The 26,062-nt window shown below is 38.2% G+C and overlaps 1 protein-coding gene across 7 annotated transcripts in view; it reads right to left on the reverse strand.

Annotated features, from left to right (window-relative positions):
• Positions 1 to 26,062, reverse strand: part of PDE1C (phosphodiesterase 1C) — a 538,202-nt gene that overhangs the window by 22,536 nt on the left and 489,604 nt on the right. The window contains exon 18 of one of the 7 annotated variants that reach the window (XM_079152342.1): positions 10,610 to 11,864. The exons of the other annotated variants lie outside the window; for them this stretch is intronic. Within the exon in view, the coding sequence (XP_079008468.1) occupies positions 11,851 to 11,864 (14 nt within the window). The 3' untranslated portion in view covers positions 10,610 to 11,850. Of the gene's footprint in view, positions 1 to 10,609; positions 11,865 to 26,062 lie in introns of those variants that run through there. 7 annotated transcript variants of the gene reach the window in all.

Genomic DNA, 26,062 nt, shown 5'->3' on the forward strand with positions numbered 1-26,062 from the left:
GGCTTTCAGAGTTCTCCCCTGGACCCTGAAGCAGAACCTCTAGGGAATGGAGCCAGTGGTCTGTATTTTAGCAGTTCCCCAAGTGAATCTAGTGACCATCAGTCTCATGAGGCGTCTTGGACACTATGAAATAAAAAATGTACCTAGAATGATACTCTGGTCCTAAGGAGGCCCACCTCACTTGTGTAGCCCGTGGGTGTGGATCACATTGTGTCCTACAGAAAGCATGGTGGACCACCAGCCAGCCCCAGCAGGAGTGCTACCAGGATGCAAATTCAACCTCTGAACTTCCTGCTCCGTGAGAAATGCCTCTGTGTCCTAACTGATCTGACTCCACTACGGGGACACCAGTGACTCAATATGTTTATCCTTCTTTTTTATTTGTCTCACAATATTTGGGACAAGTTTTCTCAACGGGGACACTATGACATTTGAGCTTATGATTCTTTGTGATGGGAATATCCTGTGCATTGTAGGAGGTTTTAGGAGCATTCCTGGCCTCTACCCACTAGATGTCAGAACCACTTCCCCAGTCGTGACAATCAAAAACATCCTCCAGGCAGTGACAAATATCTTCTGGGGGTAAAATTGCCCTCAGTTGAGAATGACTGTTCTAGGATGGAGACAGGACTCAGGTTTTTTATCGAGAGCCATCATTCCCAATGTGGCTGCTTGGTCCTCAGTAATAGTCACTACCACATATTAAGAGGTTACTATGTCCCTGGTACAATATTAACTAGGAACAAAGAAGTGCACATTCATTCTGATAATAACATTCTGACAATAAGATTATTCCCATTTTATGGTATTTGGAGACAAAAGAAGTTTAAGGAATTTGTGCAAAGTTACTAGGTTTTGGGGGTGGGTAAAATTTAAGTCAAGACCCTTCAAAATTCAAACCTTCAGAAAAATTTTCCCATGACTCTTACTTCCTTTTGATCTTCAAATACAGTCTCTCAACTTTGTCTGAGGATCAGAACAACCTGGAACAATTAACAAAAGGAGAAAACAAAACCAGATTCTCAGATCAGACCAAACCACAGGGAGCCAGCACTTCTGGAGAAGATGCCCCAAGGACATGGATATTTCTCACTTGCCCCAGGTGACTCTGATCCTCAGGCAGGCTTGGTTTACCCAGTGCACCCAAAACTTCCTACCTAGTGGAAAATATGGCACTCTGCTTTCAGTGGATACTCTTCTGGAGAGGTCCAATTTAATCCTGCCTACAGGAGTAGTTGAAAATGCCAAAGCACTTGGCAACACCACTTTCAGTGTGGAAATACCCACTGTGACCAGGTTACTTCATAGGAATTTTGTTTACAATTGAAAAATACTATTAACAACCTACTGTGATCTTCCAAAAGTCTGCAGCTTAATGGCTTGCCCTGGAGCCAGCTTTTCATTCCTTTGGTGCCTTCTTTGCAGATCCTGAATAAGAGGGATCTCTACAGACTTCAGGTCAGTGAAAAAGCACATAGATCCATAGTTCTATAAATGCTGTTGTTTTTCCTCTTCGCTTGGTGAAACGTCTGGTCTATCAGGAAGGGTTGAAACCATCCCAATTCTCGGCATCATGAGTCATAAGCAGGCAGCAGGAAGGGATGCATAAAATAACCCTCGGACAGCACCTGGGACCCTGGGGGTGGTGAGGTTCTGAGTCAGCCTCCCACTGGATCCCAGTGTACTGCTGCTGCATTCCTGAAGTCATTTTCCACTCCAGAGCCAGAGAATTACCTATCACTCTACTCAAAAGTTCCACTCGTGGGAATAATGCCCAACTCATCTAATTTTGATCTTCTAAAACCCTTTGCCTCTCTCTTGCTCCCATCCCAGGGACAACATTAGAAACTGTCAGAAGATCCACATGCAAGTTCAGCTTCCAAACTGTGCTCTATGGTACTATGCAGGCAGACAGCTGGGGACAAAGCATTGCATGTAGCTGGCTCTTGGATATACTGCAGCAGTCACGGGGATACTGCTCCATGAGTGACTCATTAGCCCCTCTGTTAGAGGTTTTCAATCCTGGCTACATATAAGGATCTTCTGGTGTCATATGCTGACATTCAAGTCCATCACCCAAGGATGCTATTTTGTTTTGTTTTGGTTTGGCTTGGGGTCAGGGCCTGGGTATTTTTTAAAATGAATTCCCAGCAAAGATGCTTCTTTCAGGGTCAGGGGCTCTTTCATCTGATGAGCTAGTGTGCTTTGTCCTCATGGATGATATGAATTTTGTGAGGAATTTCTTTCCTTTTTAAAAATTTCCTGAAAGCTCAGATCCAGTTTAGGACTTCATACTGGGAAGTGGGAAGACCCTTAGTTAACATTTGCCTGGTTTGCTAGCTCACTTTATGCCTCAGTTTTGTTCTGATTTCTCAGTCCAAAGAAAAACAATTTTACATTCAATTTATGTGATTTTAGAATTCTCAACTATTTTACAAATGAGATGGATAATATTAAAACAAAAAAGGGCTAGGATTGTGGCTCAGTGGTACAGCACTTGCCTAGCACATGTAGGGCCCTGGGTTTGATCCTCAGCACCACATAAAGATAAATAAATAAAATAAAGGCATTGTGTCCATCTACATTAAAAATATATAGTTTTTTTTAAAAGAAACAATTACATGGATACTGACATTACATTTTATTTTCCTCATTTTTTAAATTTTAAAAACTTCTATTTGAGAACATAATTGTGACGATCAAGTAAGATGATACATGTGTAGACTGTGAAATGTCATATAGTGTTCATTATTATTCAGTTTATACTCAAAAGAAAGTGGTATACGTGTGTGTGTGTGTGTGAGAGAGAGAGAAAGAGAGAGAGAGAGAGAGGTAGTAGTAGTAGTATGAGAAGTAGTAGTAGCAGTTAATACATCATCTTTGGGAAATAAACATTTCAAGGTCAAGAATTACACTGTCCTTGACCTAGAGTGAATGTTTAAAGAGTAAACAACCCAATCAGTCAGCTTGGGGCAGAAATGTCACCACCACAGCTTATGTGACTGGAGGTACCTTCTGACAAATGAATGGCTTTCAGTATTTCAAATTAATGTCCTTGGTTGGTTCAGCTAAAAGGCAATGAATCCAATTCATCAGGAGTGTGGAAAGAGGACAGTGATGGAAGTGACAACCAAGGTTGCCTGCCTTGGGGTAAGCACACACACAAGTCTGAGGTACAGGACATCCTGAAGTTAGTGCTAAACCCCCGTGATTTGTGTCTTAACCTCAAACAAATCACTTCCCTTTGCAAAATAGGGTTAGCATGGCCAAGCCCAAGCCTGCTGGGGAAAGGGTGATTTAAGAACCCGTCGGGACCAAGCATCATCTTTATGAGTGGTCTGATAACAGCAATGTTGTCATGATACAACTGGTCCCACAGGACACAGGTGGGCACTGAAAGACTGGGGAGGGAAGGAGTCTGTCAACATAGTAGGCATTTTCAATCACTTTCTTGTAGCATATTACAAACGCCTGCCTTTAGGACACCCACAAACCTGACTGTAATCGTAAGTATGTCTATTGACATCTTTATGTTCCATTCAGGCTGTAGCGAAGGGCAACAAGCCAACGTCTCAAAACATATCTTCATTTTTGCCCTTTCACTTCATTACAGAAAGAGCATCAAAAGAAGTCCAAGTTCTGCTTTGGGCCACTCCAATGGTATATAAATTAGAGCTGCATCTTCACAGTGCTGAGTAATATTTTCCTGCCACAACACAACACCATCCATACTAATCTTGCTTTGGTGTGACTTGACTATGCCTGTTCATCATAAAGAACAATGATCAAAAACACAAGAGCTATTCAACAATATATGCTGTTTTAATATTTGAATATGCTTTGAAATTGTTCAGAATCTTTGACCCAGTGATTGCACATCTAGAAATTTGTCCAGTGGAGATATTCTGAAATGTGACAAAGCTTTATACAAAAGGGCTTCATTCCTTTTATTTAAAAATGCAAAAACTAAAATGAAAGCATAGAACTTAATTGTCCAATAGTGGAGTGGCCATTAAGTAAACTGCTGGAGCCACAAAATGAAATACTGCATTAGGTATTGAAATTATATTAATAAGGATTTAAAAAGAAACCAGAAAAATGCTTATAACCAAATGTTATGTGAATGAACCATAATGCGAAATTAGGTATGCTGTATGGCTTTAACTGTGCAAAAATGCATAGTAAAATACCATAAGGAAATATAGTATTGACTGTCAGGGTATTACAAGTGATTTTAAGTTCTTACTAATGGTCCGTTAACAGCAATGTTGTTACAAGTACAAGCAGATCCCACAGGGCATAGGTGGATTTGAAAGACTATATTTTCCAAAATGGGTAATAATGCATTGGAGTCACTGCATAAGAACAATACCTGGTGGCAGCCCACCAAGGGGTGGTATTTGTGTAATGCACCTCATCACCACTAGGTGGTCCCCTCTTAGCGGCCTGTTTGAAGGAAGCAGGCTGGGTGCCTTACCATATGTAGACCACTTGTATCAACAAAGGTAATAATGACTATTTGCTAGTCCAACTTCTGAAGAGCAGGAGAATATTTCCAAATATAAGCTTTTCAAGATAAAGGAAGAAAAATTGGAATTCAAAAGCTTGCATCACATGGCTGTAAAATAATATAATTATACTCTGATGAAAAATAATATTCAAACCAACCTAATCCTATGAGTGCTGAGGTTTCTCCTGCCTTGGAGGAGCTTGCGATAACCCAATAAAAAAGATTATATGAAGCATGATACAGTTGTACTCTGCGAATATCTACCAGTGTGTAGGCAAAGGTCCTTTGTGGCTGGGTATTATGTGGTGGGTGGGGAAATATGAAAGTGACAAAGGGTGGGAGTCAGATTGGGCAGCCCCATATCTGGGAACAGAACATAGACAACAATAAAAAACACTGAAAGAAAGAAAAAAAATCCAGCCTTTTAATTTTTCAAATTCCAATTAAGAGGTTAACTCATTGTTTTATTTGGTAATCAGAAGAACATACAAGTAGTTATTCATTACTAGATGCTGGGGGGGAAATTATACATTGAAGGACTATCAGGATCATTTGTGCAATAAAGATTTACAATAAACATATCTTTAATTTTTGAGAGCAGCTTAGCATTCTCCGCTTTATAGGAATCCTTATGATTTAATTTTGCATTTGGAGATATAATACTATGGTATTTGAACAGATTGTTTTAGTAGAAAGCAGCATCACAGGGAATAGAACACTCTTTGTTAGAACACATGGCCATTCTCTTGCTCTCTGAGGTACTGCCACCTGCATTTTGTCTGCCAGAAGCATGTTTCACACCATGCACGTATGTAACATCACTACTGGAAAACAGAGATAAGTCCCATTTCCATCTTCCCTTTTGGAAGAGCATTTACAGACCCTATTCGGAAATCCCTTCCATATTCCTGTGATCTGGGTGGGAGTTTGGAATTTTGGTTCTGCTTCTTTCCCTCTTTTGAGTTTTGCTAAACCATCTTGATATGGATTCAGGCATTTCCCACAAATCCGGCCAGTAGGGATTTGAACAGTAGCAAAATCTAAGGCTGAGGGGATGAGCCAAGTTTTCCATTCACATGTGACCAGGTCCTCAGTAGGAGGCAGTCTACAGACCCATGGTGAGGGCACAACATTCTACAGAGAAGACCCTGTCACTGAGGAAAAGAAGAGCAATATCATAAAGGCCTTACAGTGACTCACTTTGCTTTGAGTACTGGATCTCTCATAAGGACTTCCTTTGTCTCGCCTCCAGTCCATTCCCTCCCCTCACCTACCCAGCTTTCACCTTTGACATACAACACTTCCTCCTGTGCATTACACAGGAATGTGGTGCTTTTCAGTTTTTTCCCTGTTGTGTTCTGTGTGCTAAAATGATCCTGCAAGCAGAATGAAAGAATCTCTGAAAGGTAGAAAAAATGGGAGAAGAGAAGAAGGAAAAGATGAAGGAAGGGTATGAAACAGGGAGACGAGATTTAAATTAGATGGGGTCATGGGTCTGGCTGTACAGTGGGCACAAGAGCTGATAAAAACCTAACCGAGCTCTACAAACAAAAATAGCAAATATATTTTCAAGAAATTTACAGCATATAAAATTGTATAAAAATATCATTAAAGCAAGAAAAAAAGGATAAGTGTACTCTGTAGTTCTACTCTAGAATCAGTTACTGGACAATACCTATGGCTGTAGATTTGTACTATAAATCTATGCATATTGGTGTGTGACTTCTATATTTCTGTACCATCACACACATACCCACTCAAAGACAAAGATAGTAGTGCACAAACCCCTACCCCAAGAGAGAGATCAAAACAGAGGAGCAAAGATTAGACAACAGTGTGCCTCCAGAACAATCTATTTAAAAGCCATCCCAAAGTCACTGGGTAGTGGGAATTATTTCACTGGAGTTACCCTGCACATGCACCAACTGAGACATGCTTCTGCAGGTGCAGAATCCAGCACCCATGAAGAATACATGGCTGAGGTTCAAGTGCCATGACTGAAGCTGACCAAAGTAGAGGATGAGCCTCCAGATGGCACTGACCATGGCCAGCTACAGCCAGCATTTACCCCAGGAGGTGGCACGGTCTCCCCAGAGAAGACTGAGTTCTGGGTGAGCAGAAGGAGCCCACACAACACTCCCCGCATCTCTTGGCTCTGCAATGGCAACCTAGGCAGGGTTCAAGTTCATTCTGCGAAGCCCACCATTGTCCATGTTAATCCCCTTCTGCCTGGGAACAGAAGCCAGAATAAATGTGAACTCATCTCAAATATGCCTGCCAATATTTAAAAAAGAAAATGGGTAGGAGGGGGACATTATTTAAGAAAATAATCAGGAATTAATAAGATTTAAATATGACCTTCACAAACCTTTCAGTCCAGGTTTCCCGCTGCACCCCATCTTTGTTTAATGGAAAAACGATTTCTCTCAATAAAGGAATTCTTCCTTATCATGGATTTTCCTGGAGAAGCACCTGTCTTTTTCAAATATCTAAAGAGGATCTCCAGAGACCAGCTTCCTATTTTTTTTCTAAACTCCATGGATCCATATTCACTAATAAGATAAACTCTAATGTAGGCAGTGCTGGTTTATTCCAATTCTAGTGTCATCTCTGTGCCCATCATCAGCGTCTTTGATGACAGGAAACTTTAAAAGCTGAAATTCGGCCTTGAGGTAATGTGTCTCTTGGTTCTCAGAGGGATATTTTGTAAGAATATAGTTGGTGTTCATTACAATTTTTTCATTAAGTTCATTTTCTCAGTGATAATGAGGCTTTTAATCATGGATCACTGTTGATGAATTACAAGCATTACTCTCCATTTATTCATGAATAAGATCCAATATAACATCATTATTGCAACATTATGTTCTTTAATATCCAATTTTGCTGTGGTTCAGAGCTATACCCACCATAATAATGGTGGAGCAGAACTGTGCAATGATTTCTCATGGTGCACATATAGATTTTCCTATTTTCTCCAAGAGAGTGCATTTGGGATTTTAAAAGTTTACTTGGATTCTAAGTAAATCCACTGGCATTTCCTTCATGGAGAGTAGTGTCGTCACTTTATTTGGTAGAGCATTCTCAGATAAATTATGGTTCGTTTGTTTGTTTTTCTCACTGAGCAGTTTTATTTTTAGGTAAACTATATTTTTTAATCATTTTTTAAAAATTTTTTACAGACTGCATTTTGATTCATTGTACACACTTGGGGTACATCATTTTGTTTTTATGGTTGTACATGATGTAGATTCATACCATTCGTGTAATCATACATGTACATAGGGTATTGATGTCTGTCTCATTCCACCATTTTCATATCCCCTCCCTCTCATTTCCCTCTATATAATCTAAATTGTTTTGTTGTTATGATTTTTATAATTTCCCTTAAATTAAAAGGTCACAGAATTTTTTTTTTTTCTTAAACTTGGCTCTGACAATTTCCCCCACATTACATGCCATTTCCCATGTCTTATAATGAGCTATTTGTGTGACAAGGGTGTGTCTGCATATATTTGAAATGTAAGCCTCATGAATATAAGTGAAGCACTTGGCACATGGGAGATGCCGAATCCATTTTTAGGCAAATTTAAATTTTGTTTGCATGCACAGGTGGATAATGGAATTCCATTCAACAATTTCACCTGTGTTTCCTGAATGCTGACTGAGTGCCAGGCACTGTGACAGGCCAGTACAAATCTCATAATGCACACGGGCACCTCAGTATCAGGAGAACAAAGCTTCCAACTGGGAAAAATCATTGCCCAAATCCCCCAAATCCTCTTTATTTGGAAGATAATTCAATATACATAGGTTTTTGATCTCAGAATTTATCCTGTTATTAAAAAAAAATTGTGTGCTTTTTCTTTCCTTTTGTTTACCCCAAACTTCATGGGGAATATTACAAAGTAATCACTATTATCTAAGTCTCTGTTTAGGCATTAAGAAAGACTAGAAGAAAATATGTCACATATTCTATCTATTCATCCATCTATAAAGAAAAGTGATCCATGAGAGAAATGATTACAAAAGGCTAGTACTCCTAAAATGCAGATTACAGAATTTGTCTTCCTCTTTTTGTCTGCTCTCCCACTCCAAGTCCCTGACAATGTTGTTTCTTATTTTTCACTTTTACATAAATACATGGTACCAGGTGGACGTTATATTGTCTTAAATTTTACAAATGTAATGGATATGTGCATTGAATTTTTCTTTGGCTTTCATATATTTAGTATCACTTTATTGTTAAAGTATGTCATCTCCATAATGGGATCCTGTCATATGTCTTTAGTAATTCTTAAAAGCTCTAAGAATGAAATGGACAGTGGAAGAAAGTCTACTTGAACTGGGTTTGAAGCAGGTCTTTTGCTCGCTTCCATAAGCTATTAGGGTTCAGAGCCTAGGAAAGGTAGGTATAAATAAAACATGGAACATCAACCTCCGTAAGGATGATTCATTATGCTACCCAACCACACCACAGCAGAACAACCTGGAAGGGGAGCTATTCAGTGACATGGACACACAAACTCAAGGGCTAACTCCATTTATCAGGTTCTACCTAGGAATATGTAGAACATATGGTTGACTAGTGGGAGAATGTCTCTAACTGCTACCTCACACAGGTCAATCCTCAATTCAGGTGTGTGCACCCTGCTGTGTGTGTGTAAACCAGAGGCACATTCCACCATTGGCACTAGGGAACAATCTTCATCCATTATTGCAACTCAATTTGGAGAAAGTTGTTTCCAGAGAATTAAAAGACCCTAGAAAATGAGCTAGAGCTTTGGAAATACTGTTCTTCCAGTCAATACTGACTTGGAAAAGTTGTTCTAATGTTTGATCAGCTCCAACCCCAAATCATAGCGTAATACACATTGTTTTGCATTTTTAAAATAGATAAGTTTGCATTTTTACTCAATGTGTCTTCAAAGCATTTTTAAAAGATTTAAGTCAGAGTGAGTTACACAGAGCTTTTGTTTTCTCTCACTGAGATTTCTAGATCAAGTTCTATACAGTATAAAATTCTCCTCCCATTCTTTTTCAGCTGATTAATGACTTATGGCAAATGAAAATATTTCCATCTTTATTAGTGCTATGAAAATGGCTATATTCCTGTTCCTTTTTCAAATACTCTTTAGTGTTGATGGCTAGATTATAAAATGGAAGCTGTAGACATTCTATTTTGGCTGGACAAAAAGCTCCATGTACAAAAATACAGAATAGAAATGAGGTAAAAGGTCCAGGTTCCAAGGTCAAGAACTGACATCGCCTAGATAGTATCTAATTCCCAAACAAAATCATATCCCCTTTAAGAACAGTTTGCTAATGGATGTCCCATGGATTACAAGCAGCTCATCTACATATTTTGTTTGACCTGTACACTGTAAGTTTCTGAGTTAGTTGCCAATATGTAAAAAATTTGGAAAGGATTTACATACAATTCTAGGTTTCTAGAATTCCCATTCCTCCATAGAACCCTTTTTGTTACATAGTACAAATCTGGTGGCTGATTATAGGCTGCCTCTTTTCGACAGTACCAATCTTGCCAATTTCTCATAGTCCTCACTGTTCTTACTGTCTCCCTGATGGCAAAGCCCATGATAAATTGCCACACATCACAATAATTGTAACATCATATGGCTTGCTTTACTCATTTACTTGACTGGGTAGGCCCCTGACATCATCTGATTTTGTGATCATATGATTTACTGTGGGCACTGTTAGGAAAACAGGAAAAGCAATGGAAAAATATTAGCGTTCTTAGGAGGCCAAATGTAAAATGGACAGAAGAAACCCATCAAACATTAGTATGCTACTGGTACTCTTCACAACAGATTTCTTTATATCTTCCTTTGGAGAATATTTCAGTGAGCCAAAAGGCCTCGCAGACCACCTAGGATCTCCTTCTTTCTGTCTGAAGAAGTATCGACACTTTGCCTTAGTAAAGCAGAGGTTTTCAAACATCTGATTTTGTGCTTTAGTGTAGAAATTAAATTTAGTGTAGAAATTAAATGGGGAAAACACTGAAGTCCACTGTCTGACCACTTTCTATTCCTAATCCCACCTCACCACAGCATATTCATGTAATTTACTCTTGGGAAGAACTCAGGATTCCACAGCCACATTGTAAGTATCACTTTTATCCAAATCATACCATTTAGATCTATAAAACCGCACACTTTTCTTACACTCCATTGGATCCCACTTTTTTTTTTTTTTTTTGGTACTGGGGATCGAACCCAGGGCCTTGTGCTTACAAGGCAAGCACTTTACCGACTGAACTATCTCCCCAGCCCCAGGATCCCACTTTTATTTTGGCTTCAGGGGGCAGTATCGTTATTCCTTTCCCCTGATACATCTACTACTTTTTATTATCTATTTGTGCTATTAATCAACTCCTATCTGTTATTTGTAAAGACTCGCTACAATAAAAAAATTATCTGAACTATCTCCCTGATACTAGGTCCCTTATCACTTCCCTGGGGGGGGGGGGGGTGTAGTCAAATTACAGATATCCCAAAGAAGAGGACCAATCAACCAGTGGTCAAAATTTCAGTAACCCCTTAGTTATGAATGGCACCCAGTGAAAACAACAGGGTTCCCACCTGACAAGAGGGTCATCAGCTGACACAATGAGTTTCATATTCATAAATGCACAGATAAAATAAATTAAGCATCAAATACAGATTCCCATAGGATAGTCTCATTAAAAAAAATAAAAATAAACAGAATTTTATATTATACAAATGGGAGGGGAAAAAAAGCATAGGAACATTTTTTAAATCTGAAAGAAAACTGGAGAAAATGAATGTTCCCAACTCAGGAAAGAACCAGAGATTGAAATCATCATTTTAGCTGTGATGAAGGCCAGCATGGCTGTTTCCACCATCAGTAGCCAGTGCAAAAGTGACATTTCAAGGAACGGCATTGACAGTAATAAAATGGCAAGTACAGTGTGTATGGCTTTTCCAGGCCTCTCCCAGCATATCCAGGATGTCCATTCTCATCAGGCCAGACAGGTGCCGTGAAAGCCACATCATTAGCAAAGGATTTTGAGGAAGTCCCTTCACGTTTTGTTTCTGCTTGTGCAAAAATCTCAAGTGGTTTTGTTTGCTCAGGGGAAAATCCCCTAGAGTTCTAAGACCTCAAACCAACCTCCCAGGATTCATCCCTGGTAGGAGATGGCGTGAGAGAAGGCCAAGGGTGGGGGACTTGTTTTTGAAAGTTGTACACCTTCCCCAGATAGGGGTCTTTGTGGAAGAAGGAGAAGAAGAATGAAGAAGCTCAGCTAAAATGATGCAAGACACTGGCAGCCTCTCTTAGTAATTATGAGGTCTTTTCTACTCTTCTGAATCTGAAAAAAAGAAAAAGAAAAAGAAAAGTGTCAATGCTGCCTTCCCCACCCCCTCCTCCCTCCAGGTCTTAGGAGAAGAAAATCTGGGGGATAAAAACAAAAACAAAACAAAACAAACAAACAAACAAAACATGGATCAATGAAACAATTTAAGACTGATCATGGGGGTCTCCTCCTTTGTAATATGATTCATTCTATCCATAAGGGGAAAAATCTCAGTGGAGAACTTTAAACACTGGTACATTTGAAAATTTAAGAGTGGCTTTAAACTAAATTATAAACATTTGGTTCATGCAATATGGATATCAAATCACTTTATTTTGCAATCAGGATGACAGTGGCTGTCCATCTGGTCAATTTACCTCAATGGTCAGCAGGATTGGAAGAAATCAGATTCATCTAATCCCAACTGCTTCCGTGCAAAAAGCAATGTTCTACCCTCAGTAGCTTCCCCAAAACATCTAAAACAAGACATGTCCCGATCAAAATCATTACAGGGATGTTAAATCACCTGTATCCTCCACTGGACCCAGAGGGTGAAGGGGTGGAAGAAGAGAACTAAGATGGAAACAGAATTAAGTTAATGGAAATAGACAATGCTGGATTTTTTTTTCCACCTGGTATACTCTACCTATGTAAGCTAATGGTCTGGGGCAGAATTTAAAACAACAAACCAGTATATTATTGACTCCCATTGGTGGCATGTGCTCTGCAAGTCATCTTGCCCTATAGTTAAAAGTATCCTGTGCAGGGCTCTGAAGGGACAGGAGTGCAGTGTTTAGACTTTAGGAAGGGTAACATCATCACCTACAGAGATGTTCAAAGTTAATTCAGGACAAGGAGAATTTCCCACTCAACTTAAAAGGCTAAGATCCTCTCCTAAATAAGATTTAACTGAAATTAGGCAGAAAACTGGTTGGGAGATAGGAGAACCCCTTCTTATCTATGGTAATTACAGTCAATTCTTAATTTTCCAGGGGCCATTGATCCGGACCTCCTGCTGGTCCTCTTGCTTTATTCTGCTCCTGATGTTTTGTTATGTTTACCCTACATTAGCACCTTCACCCATTTGAGAGAAATAATAGAGAAAAGAAAGCTCTACTTTGATACTAGTACTGAAAACTTGGCAGTGAGGGAAGGAGACCAAACAGAGCCAAAATCAAGAGTTAGAAATTTTCCACTGATTTTTGACAATCTATGTACAGTGTGGTCCACGGGGGAGACACAAGCCAGGTTTCCCTCCTTAGTGCTCTGGCCGTCATGATCAGCTTAAGGTCACATGTACTGAGACTCCTTGCAGATGGTCACTAATCGCCTGCAGAGATATTCCCAGGTCTCATGTGTAAAGCCCAGTTTTGTTATGACAACTTAAGATTGAATTTGGTTCTCATTGGTTAGAAGAAAGTTAAGGACGGGTAGCTGGTTTAGTGACAAGGACATTAAATTGAGTGAGCCTCAACTGGCCCCCAGGTGGCTGATGCACCTGCTATCCTAGGCATCTTGGGATAGCAATGCCCACTGTCAAGATTGGTGGGTGCCCAAGATGGAAAGACATCCATCCAGGGTCTTAGTGGAATCCAAAGGCCTTTCTAATCATAAATTATGGGGGAGACAGTGGGGTGCTCCTTCTGGCTATGGATCTTCATCTTCCTCTCCACTTTTGGATCAAGGGTGGAATGAAGGAGCTGATCAAGTGGGGGCAGAATAGGCAAAGAAAGGAAGCTTGTGTGTGTTAAGCTGCACTTGTGTTCACTGTCCTTAAGTACAATGAACAGTAAAAGAACAAGGGGCTTATGTTCTGAAGCTGAGGCTGTGTTGTGAAGCTGACCCTGACCTACCCAAATGCATTCGCTTTCTCTCTCTCTCTCTCTCTCTCTCTCTCTCTCTCTCTCTCTCTCTCTCTCTCTCTCTCTCTCTCTTTTCTTTTTTGTTTTGGTACCAAGGATTAAACTCAGAATTCAGGAGCACTCAACCACTGAGCCACATCCCCAGTCCTATTTTAGAGCCAGGGTCTCACTGAATTGCTTAGTACCTCACTAAACTGCTGAGGCTGGCTTTGAACTCGCTATCCTCCTGTCTCAGCCTCCTGAGCTGCTGGGATTATATGCATGTGCCACTGCACCCGGCCACATTCTCTCTTAAAGGAATTTCTGCTTCAGAATCTTTTCAGGTACCTGTTCCGAGGTGCCTAGTCTCATAGCTGTCTACAGGATGATGTTCCACCCAGACTGCAGGATCCTTGAGAGCAGGGAAAGCTATTTCTCTAACACTTCTTGTATATAAAGCAGTACCAGATTCATAGTATACAGTCAACAAATAATTATTTTCTAATTAAAAGGAAGTGAACTGAATAAAAATGAGATGGATGGGGATAAAGATAATGATGAGAAAGAGGTTTCCCTCCACACTTTCTAATTTTGACTTTCATAGCATAATAAAAATTAAAAAGAAAATCATAAGTACATTGAATGTATATTTTATCTAATAGCAAGGTGTGATATGTCAAAAAATTACATTCCCTATAAAGAAACCCCATTATAAATGGCTTTCTGAGTGCCTAATCTCCCAGAGAAGGAGTATTTGCTTGCCAGGTGGCTTTGCAGTGGTTTGTAAATCAGACCAGAATCTCTTCTCATTCTAAGTACTATATTGGCTTTATTATGTTTTGGTTTTCTGTATTTGTTTTCAATTTAAACTAAAATTGAGTAAGCATCAACAAGATCACAAAGCATATGAAAACAAGGACCCTGAAAGTAAGGTGTCACTCTGTGAGGTCACTCTGTGCTGAACCGAGAAACGAGACCATTTTTGCAATTGCTACTTTGAAATCCATTGATTCTAAACCCATGCTGGTTTTTTGGAGACCTCAAAAGTCCCATGTGCCTGGCTTGCCTCTTTTATTTATTTATTTATTTTTTGCTTTTAAAACCTTTTATTTAAATAATTCTGGATTCACAAGAAATTGCAAAAAGTAGTACAGAGAAGTCCTGGGTTTGCTTTACCTAGGGTTTCCGAATGGTTCCACGTTTAATGCTCATTTTTCAGGTTCCTACAGTTGGAAAAGAGAATCAATTCTTGTATTGTTTTTTACACTAGGAAACATCAAAAAAATTTTTAACTCCTTTTGCCCAGTGAAAGAAGACCTGTGAAAGATTTATAACTGAAACTCTCTGATTCAAGGAACTGGGGCTAATTGTTAACCAGTTAATTGAAAATGTAGGAACCATTACCAAGAAAATGACATATATCTTGCTAACTTCCTCTAACTTAGCTCATGTGACTATATTCATTCTCCAGTGTTTTCATGTAGGGTTGCAAACAAAAAATTTTTTGTGCTTCAGTGGAAAACTATGCATTATTAGTAGCATACCCTCTGCCTTATCAGGTTGATTCTCTCAAAGTTATTTTAAAAATCTGTACTTTGCAGGTAACTGATAAGACATGCAAACTATCGTGTCACTAGAGATTGACTTTCCTCTCCCCAGGAAAAAAGTTGGTCTGGGTTCAGTTGTACTTTCAATTCAACATGACTCCTTATACATTTGTTCTTTTTTGACTTTTTCTTTGAAGGGTTATTTCATTTTCCTAGTTCCTTCAACTGATGCATTTAATAAAATATTTTACATGTATTCACTTTTTTAGAAAAAGCAGTTAAATGCAGGACACTTAAAAAAAAAAAAAAGATTGATGAAGTTAAATGGAAGCTAGTCCCACCTTGGGATAATACAAGAAAATATTGAAGCAAATGTCATCCCTCACCTGCCCCTGGATCAAAGATTTCAGAAGGGGCAGCTGTAGTGGCTTTGAATCCCGGAGTACAAATATTCTATCCTTTGTATACTTCTTCTGAAGGTAAGCAGAGATGTATGTAGATCTTACAACCATTCCTTTTAAAGATACTTGTTTTAAGACATGGCTAACATTGAAGTTAACATACTTAACTCTGAAAAATGTGTTTATTGATCATTTGCGTTTATGCCTAGATCTTACGTGGCATGTTGATGAGGCAGACTTCCTAGAATCTGGCACTAGCTTTTAAAAAATTATAAATATATTTCTTTATTATTTTTCTTGGGTTTTACATTTTTTCACAGCCTGATTCAACTTTCACCCAAACACAAAGTAAGTTGACTTGGCTGGAGATAGAGATTCAAACCAGATTTTCAAGTCCCAGAAAAGATATAGCTGCTTCTCTATAAAATTAATAGACGGATGAATGGATAGGTAGGGTAAGTAGGTGGGCAGGTAGATGATAGATGACATTTATGAGAATATAACTTCCTGAAGCCTTGCCTATAGTATCATCTCCTAAAAGTACCCATTGGATCCAAACACAGAATAAAAACAGTACAGAGGATGGTAGTTCTTAGTCCTGGTTTTTCCCTCTCTTCATCTTTGCCTTTGGTCCATGGCATCTGCATTACCGTGAAGAAGAACAACAATGCTAAATTTGCCTCCTATACTTCTGCTGCTTTCTCTCTCCCCTTATTTAGCATGTTCTTTCTTGAAAAATTTAAAATATGTAGCTGGGTGTGATGGCACATGCCTATAATCCCAGTGGCTTGGGAGGCTGAGGCAGGAGGATCATGAGTTCAAAGCCAGCCTCTGCAAAAGCAAGGCACAAAGCAACTCAGTGAGACCCTGACTCTAAATAAAATATAAAATAGGGCTGGGGATGTGGCTCAGTGATCAAGTGCCCCTGAGTTTAATTCCCAGTACCAAAAAAAAAAAAAAAAAAAAAAATTAAATGTGAATATCTGTTTCTGTTTTTCTGTCCATATTCTCCAAGGCATCTTCCTGCTATTCTTACTCTCTGTTTTAGGGACCTCATACAATAATGTTTAAGGAAACTATTAAAATGCCAATTCTCCAAGTGCCCCGGGGCCCAGCCCCCTCCTGGAAGAGCAGTAACAGCCAGGTTTGGGGGGCTCCCACAGCTCTACATGGGAGGAGTCAATGGCCAGCATGCTCAGAGTGTGGTAAGGATGGGGTCAAGCAACCCTGTCTACAAGACAGTTTTGCTTCTCTTCAGTCTTAGAGTCTGTGAAGTCAAGAATCAACTAGGACCATAAAGACAAAGAAAGTCCTTTGGAACATGCCAAAGAGGCTTGGATTTTAGACCTGACACATTCAGACTGCTCTTCACATTTTTCTCAATCTTATTAGTTCAGGAAAAACACCAAATGCTTCAGAATGAAAGAAAAATAAATAAAACACATTTTCTCATATTTTTACTGTTTCTCCAGGCTATAGAGTAAAAATAGCACATACAGTTGCAGGCTAATACTTAGGAACATAGATGTCGTCACTTGGAGATCAGGTGCCCCTTGGTGGAGCATGCTAAGAATAAATGCAGAGGGACAGCTGGAACGCTTGCTTGATATTGCCCTGGACACAGCTCTTGGAGCACATGGGTGTCTCAACAGGAACGGCACTAACCATTAACACAGATAGTCCCAAGTGCTGACTTTGACACATATTGACTTCAAAGGCAGCTGTTTTTTTTTAAAAAATGTTTTATGAAGTCAATGGAGTTCCCTTTGGCAAAAGTATTGTTAGTTTTGTTTCTCTAATTATTTACACAGAATATGACAAAATATAATATTTCTGTGAGAAAACCAGATAAATGTCTATTTCATGATTACTAAGACTTTTTTTAATCCTGAACATCAGTATTAAGGAAAAAAGAAAAATTGCCTTTTCTCTAGTCATTCCAAGGTTTTTATTCTATTAAGCCATGTTCCTCTAAAAATAGAATGGTACATTAAGAGTGCACAAAATGTCCAGAAGATAGAGTGAAACAATGAAAGTTTATATACTAATAATTATAAGAGAAAGTTGTTTTAAAAGATTAATTTTGTCATTAACAAAGAGTGCACTATATACTTCTACTTGATACTTTACTATATAGTTAGTAACAGACTTGAATCTAAAAATCTAGGTAAACCACACAAATTGATGTTAGAAGTTTTCCTTAGTATAACACAATTTAACTTTTTAAAACCCACCAAACTTCTATTATGTATATATGTGTATATGTATGCATATATACACATAACAAAATATGTATGTATTTGTGTATATACATGTGTGTTATGGTTTGGATGTGAGGTGTCCCCCAAAAGCTCAGGTGTGAGACAATGCAAGGAGGTTTGAATGAGAAATGATTGAGTCACAGCCTTGACCTAATCAGTGAATGAATCCCTGATGGAATTAACTGAGTGGTAACTAGAGGCAGGTGGGTGGGGCTGGAGGCATTGGTTCATTGGGGGCATGACTATGGGGCATGTACTTTGTATCATCTGATCATCATGTGAGCTGCTTCCCTTCACCACACTCTTCCGCCATGATGTTCAGCCTCACCTGAAGTCCGGAGGAATGGAGCCGACCTTCTATGGACTAAGACCTCTGAAACCGTGAGCCCTCAAAATAAACCTTCCCTCTGCTACAGTTGTTCTGGTTGGGTCCTTTAGTCACACCAACAAAAAAAAGCTGACTAAAACGTGTGTATATGTGATTTCAATAACTGTTTTGAAACAACAAATATGAATTTCAAAAATGCAAAATCTACAGGAGGACAATGCCAGTTACACAGCACCTTTGTCCTTTACAATCCCCTTGGGGATGTCTATTTTATACCCTCCTTGAAAAACACAAGGACATTCATCGGACCTAAAATCACATTAAAAACACATTGATTTGAGATGGATGTTCGTAACCAAAAGAGCTAGCTCTCCTGATTCACTGTGAGTCAGCAGTAATGACTTGCTGGGCATGTCCACGCCCCCAGGAGTGTAAGTCCACTGCAAAAAGGAGCAAGGAGAATTTTTTAAATTCACCCCACTTGACTGCTTCTCACTCACATATTGATTGGCTAATAGATTTCCCCCAAATCCATCCAAACACACACACACACACACACACACACACACACACACACAATTATATTGGGTCTCAGCATCACTGAACTCAAAATAACTCTTATCATTGGGTCACCTACAGCCCACATTCTGAAATTAACCAGAAAATGACACTAAAGGATATTTAGGCAATAATACTGTTCAGAATCTAATGAGTGAGGCAGGTAGCCACCTAAAATTATAGATGATGTATCAAAGCGCATCCTACTGTCAGGTATAACTAATTAAAACAAACAAATTTTTTTTTTAAATACTAATACTGTGATTCTCCTCTCCATTTATTTATGCTTGGCTGTGTCCTTCTGATGGGGACATCAGAGTGGAGGCTCAAACACTTGCCAAACTATTTTGAGAAAATAAGGTTGTAAAATGCTTTAAAAGACAAACACCCCATGCCTGTTCATGTAAACCAGAGCTTTTGCTTACTGTGGGATGTTGGGTAAAGGGTCACGGGAGTTTTCAGTGACACATGGCTTAGGGAAAGGGATCAGAACACATGCTGGAATGAGGACTTGTCTTAATTGGGACCCAGAGCATCCAGATAGACATCCAGGTAGAGTGTCCCTCTAAACCCATGGAAAACAGTCCACAAAGATGCTGGATTCTCAAGTGAAGGGCAATTCCTTCATTAAACAATAAGCCTACTTTTCTGACAATATGTGGAAGGCTACAGTGAGATACTTTTTCAGAACTAAGAAATGCTGCTATCCTCTGGACACTAGCTCAAAACTCAGAGTGGACTTAACTATTGGTGAAATGACCTCAAGTCAGGAGGTGCAGATTTCAGTGTGTCGCCAAATGGTGAGGTATATGGAAATCACTCATCATTAAAAACAGGTAAGCATTGAAGTCATAAAGTTTTCATTTTTAAAGTGATTAGAACTCAAGGTCATGGTGCTTTTGGTAAGAGAGAAAAGGATGGGGTAACAGCTAGTATCCCCAGAACTGCTCCTCATCCTGGGCCTATTTTACACACCACATGATCTGGGCACACCATTGGTGGGGTGGATAAAGAGCACATGAAACTCTAGTTGGTTAAGGGGGACAAAAATGAGTGAGAATGAAATAGTTTGAGAACACCTGCTTATGGACAGTAAATTTCATCGAGATTAAGGCAGAGGAAAGCAAACAAGAATGACTAGAAGTGAACAAGAATAATAATCTACTCCAAGATATCAACATATCTGAAGGCTTAATACGACTGAGAAGGAGAATAGGAAAAGAGGTGCTATGGGGGAGTGTGTCTTGCACTGACTGGATATAGGGCACAAGAGATGACCCACAGAACTTCCCTGCACAAAGCTCGACTCTAAGTGGATCAAAGGCCTGGGCATTAGACCAGAGACCCTGCAGCAATAGAAGAAAAAGTAGGCCCAACTCTCTACCATGTTGGCCTAGGAACGGAATTCTTCAACTAGATTCCTAAAGCTCAAGAAGTAAAATCAACTCTGATTTTAACTATTTCCTGTCTTCTACTCCTTTTGATGGTGGTCTGCTCTTCTTTTTCTAGGGCTTTGAGCTGTAGTGTTAAGTCGTTTATTTGTTGATTTCTACTTCTTTTGTTGAATGCGCCCCATGAAATAAATCTTCCTCTAACTACTGCTTTCATAGTGTCCCAGAGATTTTGATATGATGTGTCTTTGTTCTCATTTACTTCTAAAATTTTTTTTATTTCCCTCCTGATGTCTTCTGTTTTCCATTCATCGTATAATAGTGTATTATTTAATCTCCAGGTATTGGAGAAGTTTCTGTTTTTTTATTCTGTCATTTATTTCTAATTTCAATCCATTATGATCTGATAGAATACAAGGTAGTATCTCTATCTTCTTGTATTTGCTAACAGTAGCTTTGTGGCATAAGACCAAATAAATGAAATTTTATCAAACTGAAAAGTTCTTCTTGGCAAAGAAGACAATCAAGAACATATAAGAGAGAGCCTACAGAATGGGAGAAAATCTTTGCCATCTGTACCTCAGATAGAGCATTAATCAGGATATACAAAGAACTCAAAAGACTTAACACCAAAAAAAAAAAAAAAAAAAAAAAAAACCTCAATCAATAAATGGACCGAGGAACTGAACAGATACTTCACAGAAGAGGAAATACGATTGGTCAACAAATATATGAAAAAATGTTCAACGTCTCTAGCAATTAGAGAAATGCAAACTAAAACCGCACTGCCCAGTACAACATGTACAATCAGAAAAATGAGAAATTATACTCCATCTATGTATGATTTATCAAAATGCATAAATGCATTCTACTGCCATATATAACTAATTAGAACAAATTTTAAAATATTTTTTAAGTTAAACAAAATTAAGTCCTTTAAAAAAAAAAAAAAAAAAAACCACTGAGATTCCATCTCACTCCAGTCAGAACGGCAATTATCAAGAATACAAGTAACAATAAATGTTTGTGAGGATGTGGGGAAAAAGGCACACTCATACATGCCCAGTAGGACTGCAAATTGGTGCAACCACTCTGGAAAGCAGTATGGAGATTCCTCAGAAAATTTGAACGGAACCACCATTTGACCCAGCTATCCCACTCCTCGGCATATACCCAAAGGACTTAAAATCAGCATACTACAGTGACACGGCCACACCAATGTTTATAGCAGCTCAATTCATAATAGCTAAGCTATGGAACCAAATTAGATGCCCTTCAACAGATGAATGGATAAAGAAAATGAGGTATAAGTATGGTGGAGTATTACTCAGCTTTAAACAGAATGAAATTTTGGCATTTGCCAGTAAATGGATGAAACTGTATACTATCATGCTAAGTGAAATAAGCCAATTCCCCAAAATCAAAGGCAGAATGTTCTCTCTGATATGTGGATTCTAACATATAACTAATGGGGGGATGAGAGAATCGAAGTTCGTTGAATTAGACAAAGGGAAATGAAGGGAAGGGAAACAGGATGGGAATAGGAAAGAGAGTAGACTGTATCAGACATAATTTTCCTATGTTGATACATGAATACCCAACCAGTGAAACTACATCATTTATAATCAGAAGGGGATCCTAATAAGAAATAAGCTATGTTCCATGAATGTATAATATGACAAAATATACTCTACTGTCATGTATACCTAAAAAGAACAAATAAAAAATAAAATTTAAATAAAAGAAAAAGAAAAAAATAAATTTAAAAAATTATAGTAGAGTGAAACAGACATTATTACCCCATATCCATGACTGCATGATCGATGTGATCCTGCAATATGTATAATCAGAAAAATGAGAGATTACACTGTTTATGTATGATCTACCCAAATGTATAAAAGCATTCAACTTTCATGTACAACTAACTAGAACAAATAAAATTTTAAAATTTAAAAAAAAGAATTCTTGAGATGCTATAACTTCTTCAAAGATCAAATCATCTTATATGTAGCACATACAGCATAAACTGGGATAGAAGTTTCAACTAAAATGGCCATAAAGACCACCACCCTGTAAGAATTGTGAATGTATTAGAATTCTTCCTAAAATCACATTGACAGTTTCTTAGAAAACACATCAATCGTTCAGAAATTGGGAAAAAAATATTAAATTGGTACAAAATTCCCTATGAAGTGCCCACCTCTAGGGTGTATAAGGTTAATTAAAAGATGAGTGGGCTGAAAATGGGTACTGTGCTCAACTGTTGCTGTAGCTCTGAACTGACTAATGCAGTCACCATCAACTTCAGGTGACAAGAAGCCCTTTGAGAAGAAACAGCAGAGACTGGGGCAATGAGGTAGTAAAATAAGGCGTCAACCACAAGGAAGGTCCTTGAGTGTTCTGAGCAGGCAGTTCTTAGTTCTGGAGCATTAAGACAGTCTGAGGCTATTGTTCTGAGCTGTATGGGGGAAATACTTGGAAGAAAAGGTGAGATGAGGATAATTCCATGAGACAGAACACCATGACACAGGTGTCTCTGCAAACTGACAATGGTCTTGGTGCCCCTGTGATCTGTGAATGTGTGCCTCCTGAATAACAGTAATGTACCAGCATGTCCGTTGTTTCCCAAATTTCTGCACTTGAATCTGAGACATTTCTATGATGTCTCAGGCATCCACGTGGTGTAGTTCTGCCCAGACCCTGCTGTCTGACTTTCCCCCCTGGTTCTGCAGAGCTGGGTGCACCTCCATGCTTGCAGATTCCCATCTATCATTCACTACCAGGTCCACTGAAAGCAGGATGGGCCCCAGCCTTAGGTAACTAACAAACATGTTCCAATGTAAAATAAGAATGTTGCAAGCATTAAGTACAACTCAAATGTCAAGGCTCATAATTATATTCTTCTACTGTTTTTATTAATAATGCAGTAAATATAATAGAACAAAAGATCTCTAACAAACTCATTCATTCCAACTTTATGTATTTTGGTCCAAACTAAATTTCTAGGAATCACCTATTTTTTAAAAAATGGGAAAAACATGTTTTTTTCAGGTGACTCTTGCAAGCTCTGTAACAAGTCAAGGTTCATGAGACAACAGCCTTGTGAAGGACCAAATGATAGGTAAGGTCCTCTTCTTCTTGTGTTCACAATAAACCGCCTGAACACAATTAGCTGCTCTAAGCAAACTCACAAGAAAGTAAGTTCTACTGCCTCCTGTATTTTCCTATACTGAGATGCTGAGCAGGAGTATATGAGCAGCTTAAGAAATACTTAAGAAATGAGACTATAAGAAATATGATTCCTCATTGAGAAAATGAGCTGGGAAAGTTGCATCCTGACAGTCACAGAAGCCAAGAGCTAAGAAATTATTAGTTGAATACAACCTGCAAGTGTGAAATCATCTTTCTCCCTTTCATGAGCTTCATTTTATTTGGTTCTCTCTCAATATGTTTCATTTTGTTTTTAATTTGCCTCTCTGTAATGATGTTAACAACCCTTTAACATGCTTCTTTGCTAGTGGTGTATCTTCTTTAGTGGCATGTTTGTTACAATGTTCACATGATTTTAATCAGTTCTTGCTTCCTTATATTGAATACTGAGAATTCTTTCTATATCATGGATAAAAGTCTTTTATCTATGCTTTGCAAATATTCTCTCAGTCTGTGGATTGCCTTTTTAGTCTCTAACAGGTTTTTAAGACATAAGTTTTTAATTTTGATAAAAATATAATTTATCAGTTTGTTCTTTTATGATTTGTACTTTTATTTTCATACCTAGGAAATTTTTTTCCCTAATGCAATTTAAAAGGGAGGCTTTCATATTTTTTTTAAAATAGAGGTTTATAATTTTACATTTTACACTTCGGTTTTGGACCCGTTCTAAGATCATGCTTTTATATGGCATAAGCAGAGGCAGAAGTTCGTTGTTTTGCTCCAATTGCTCCATCACCCTTGTTGATGACTATCATTTTCTACAGAATTTCCTTCTCCTTTTGTAAAACTAAGCTCTCATACACTTACAGCTCAGTATCTGAAGTCTATTCCATTGACCTGTTTGTCTATGTTGATGCCAATAGTATGCTGCTTTGATCACTGTAGCTATGTAAGTCTTGAGATCAGGTTTCCCTTCTTTTCCAAAGTTGCTTGGTCTAATCTGGATGTTTTGTATCTCCGTATACAGTTTATGCTATTGTAGTCAGACATTTTGTTTTTGTATATGTTATAAGGTCAACAATACATTTACTACTTTGTATCAAGTAGCCAATTATCTTTGGGAGAGTTAAATAATAATAAATTATATACATTTGTCTTTTGGTATCTGTGGGAAACTGGTTCCAGGACCTGTCACAGATACCAAAAATCTGTGGAAGGTCAAGTCCCTCATATAAAATGGCATAGTAATTGAATATAACCTATGCATATCCTCCCTTAACCTTTTTTAGATTATCTCTAAATAAATGCTAGGTAAATAGTCATCATATTGTATTGTTTAGGGAATAATGACAAGAAAACCTTTGCATGTCTGATGAAGCTATCTTTAGTTCTCCCGAATTTCTAAAAAGATATTTTTGTTGATCACGGAATTCTTGGATGATTTCTTTTCTTTCAGTACTTTAAATATGTTGCTCCACTGTCTTCTCATTTTCTCTAACAAGAAATACACTATCATTCTTACCTTTGTTCATCTGTGCATATGTGTTTTTTTCCCTTTGGATGTTTTTAAACATTTCTATTCATTGTTTAAGAGTAATTTGATTTTGATACGCTTTTGTGTAATTTTTTCTTTGTGTTTATCGTTCTTGGGCTTTATTGGGTTTCTTGGGTCTATTTACAGTTTTCATCTTGTGGCAAAATTTTATCCATTGAGCCTTCAAATAGTTTCCTTTCCTCCCCATTCTTTCTTCTGCTTTGGAGATTCCAAATGTACACATATTTGATGCTATTTATAATAACTTGCATTCTTTATTCTGTTTTTATTCTTTTTATGCTTTATTTCTATGTCTAATCTTTTTACTACTTTTTTTCTCAATGTCTCATCCTCCTTAGTGCACTTACTATTAATCCTACTCAGTGTTATCCTATTAATACCATCCAGTGTATTTTTCATATCAGACCTATAGTTTTCATATCTACAAGTTTGATTTTTGATCTTTTTAAATGTATGCATGTCTTTACTTAAATTCTGAACATATGTACTATAGTTATAAGAGCTGCTTTAAGTTCCTAGTCTGCTAATTCCAACATTTATTTTAGTTCTGAGTTTTAGTTCTTTAGTTTCAACTATTTGGGTGTTTGCTTGTTTGTTTCTTTCTCATTATGGGCAGTGTTTTCTTGCTGCTTTGAATGCCCAGTGATTTATTTATTATTTTTTGGATGTAAGCATTGTGAATTTTAATTTGTTGGGTGCTGGATATACTCACATGCGCACGTGCGCGCACACACACACACACACACACACACACACACACACACACACATACACACACCTTCCTTGAGTTGTATTCTGGGATGTAATTAGGTTACCTGGAAACACTTTGACCCTTTTATGTCTTGCTTTTTAAGATTTGTTAGGTAGGACTAGAGCAACATTTAAAGCCTACAGCTAATTATTCCCGCTACAAATTCAAGACAATTCTGAATATTCTACCTAATTTTCTGTAAATGATGAGAGGTTCGATTCTGGTTGGTGGCAACAGGCACTTTATCCCATGTGAACATCAGGACCATGACCTCTAATCCTCTTGGCTGGTTCTTTCCAGGTAGTTTCCTCTTTTGCAGAGGTTGATTAGCACTCTGAAATGTACTTTTCAGATCTCTGGGGTGCTACAGTTCTCTTCTTTGAGTATTTTATTCTGTCAACCCTAACTGGGTTGGTTTTCCTGAACT

The sequence above is a fragment of the Sciurus vulgaris genome, assembly GCF_902686455.1.
Source record: "Sciurus vulgaris genome assembly, chromosome: 8".
Lineage (NCBI taxonomy): Eukaryota > Metazoa > Chordata > Mammalia > Rodentia > Sciuridae > Sciurus > Sciurus vulgaris.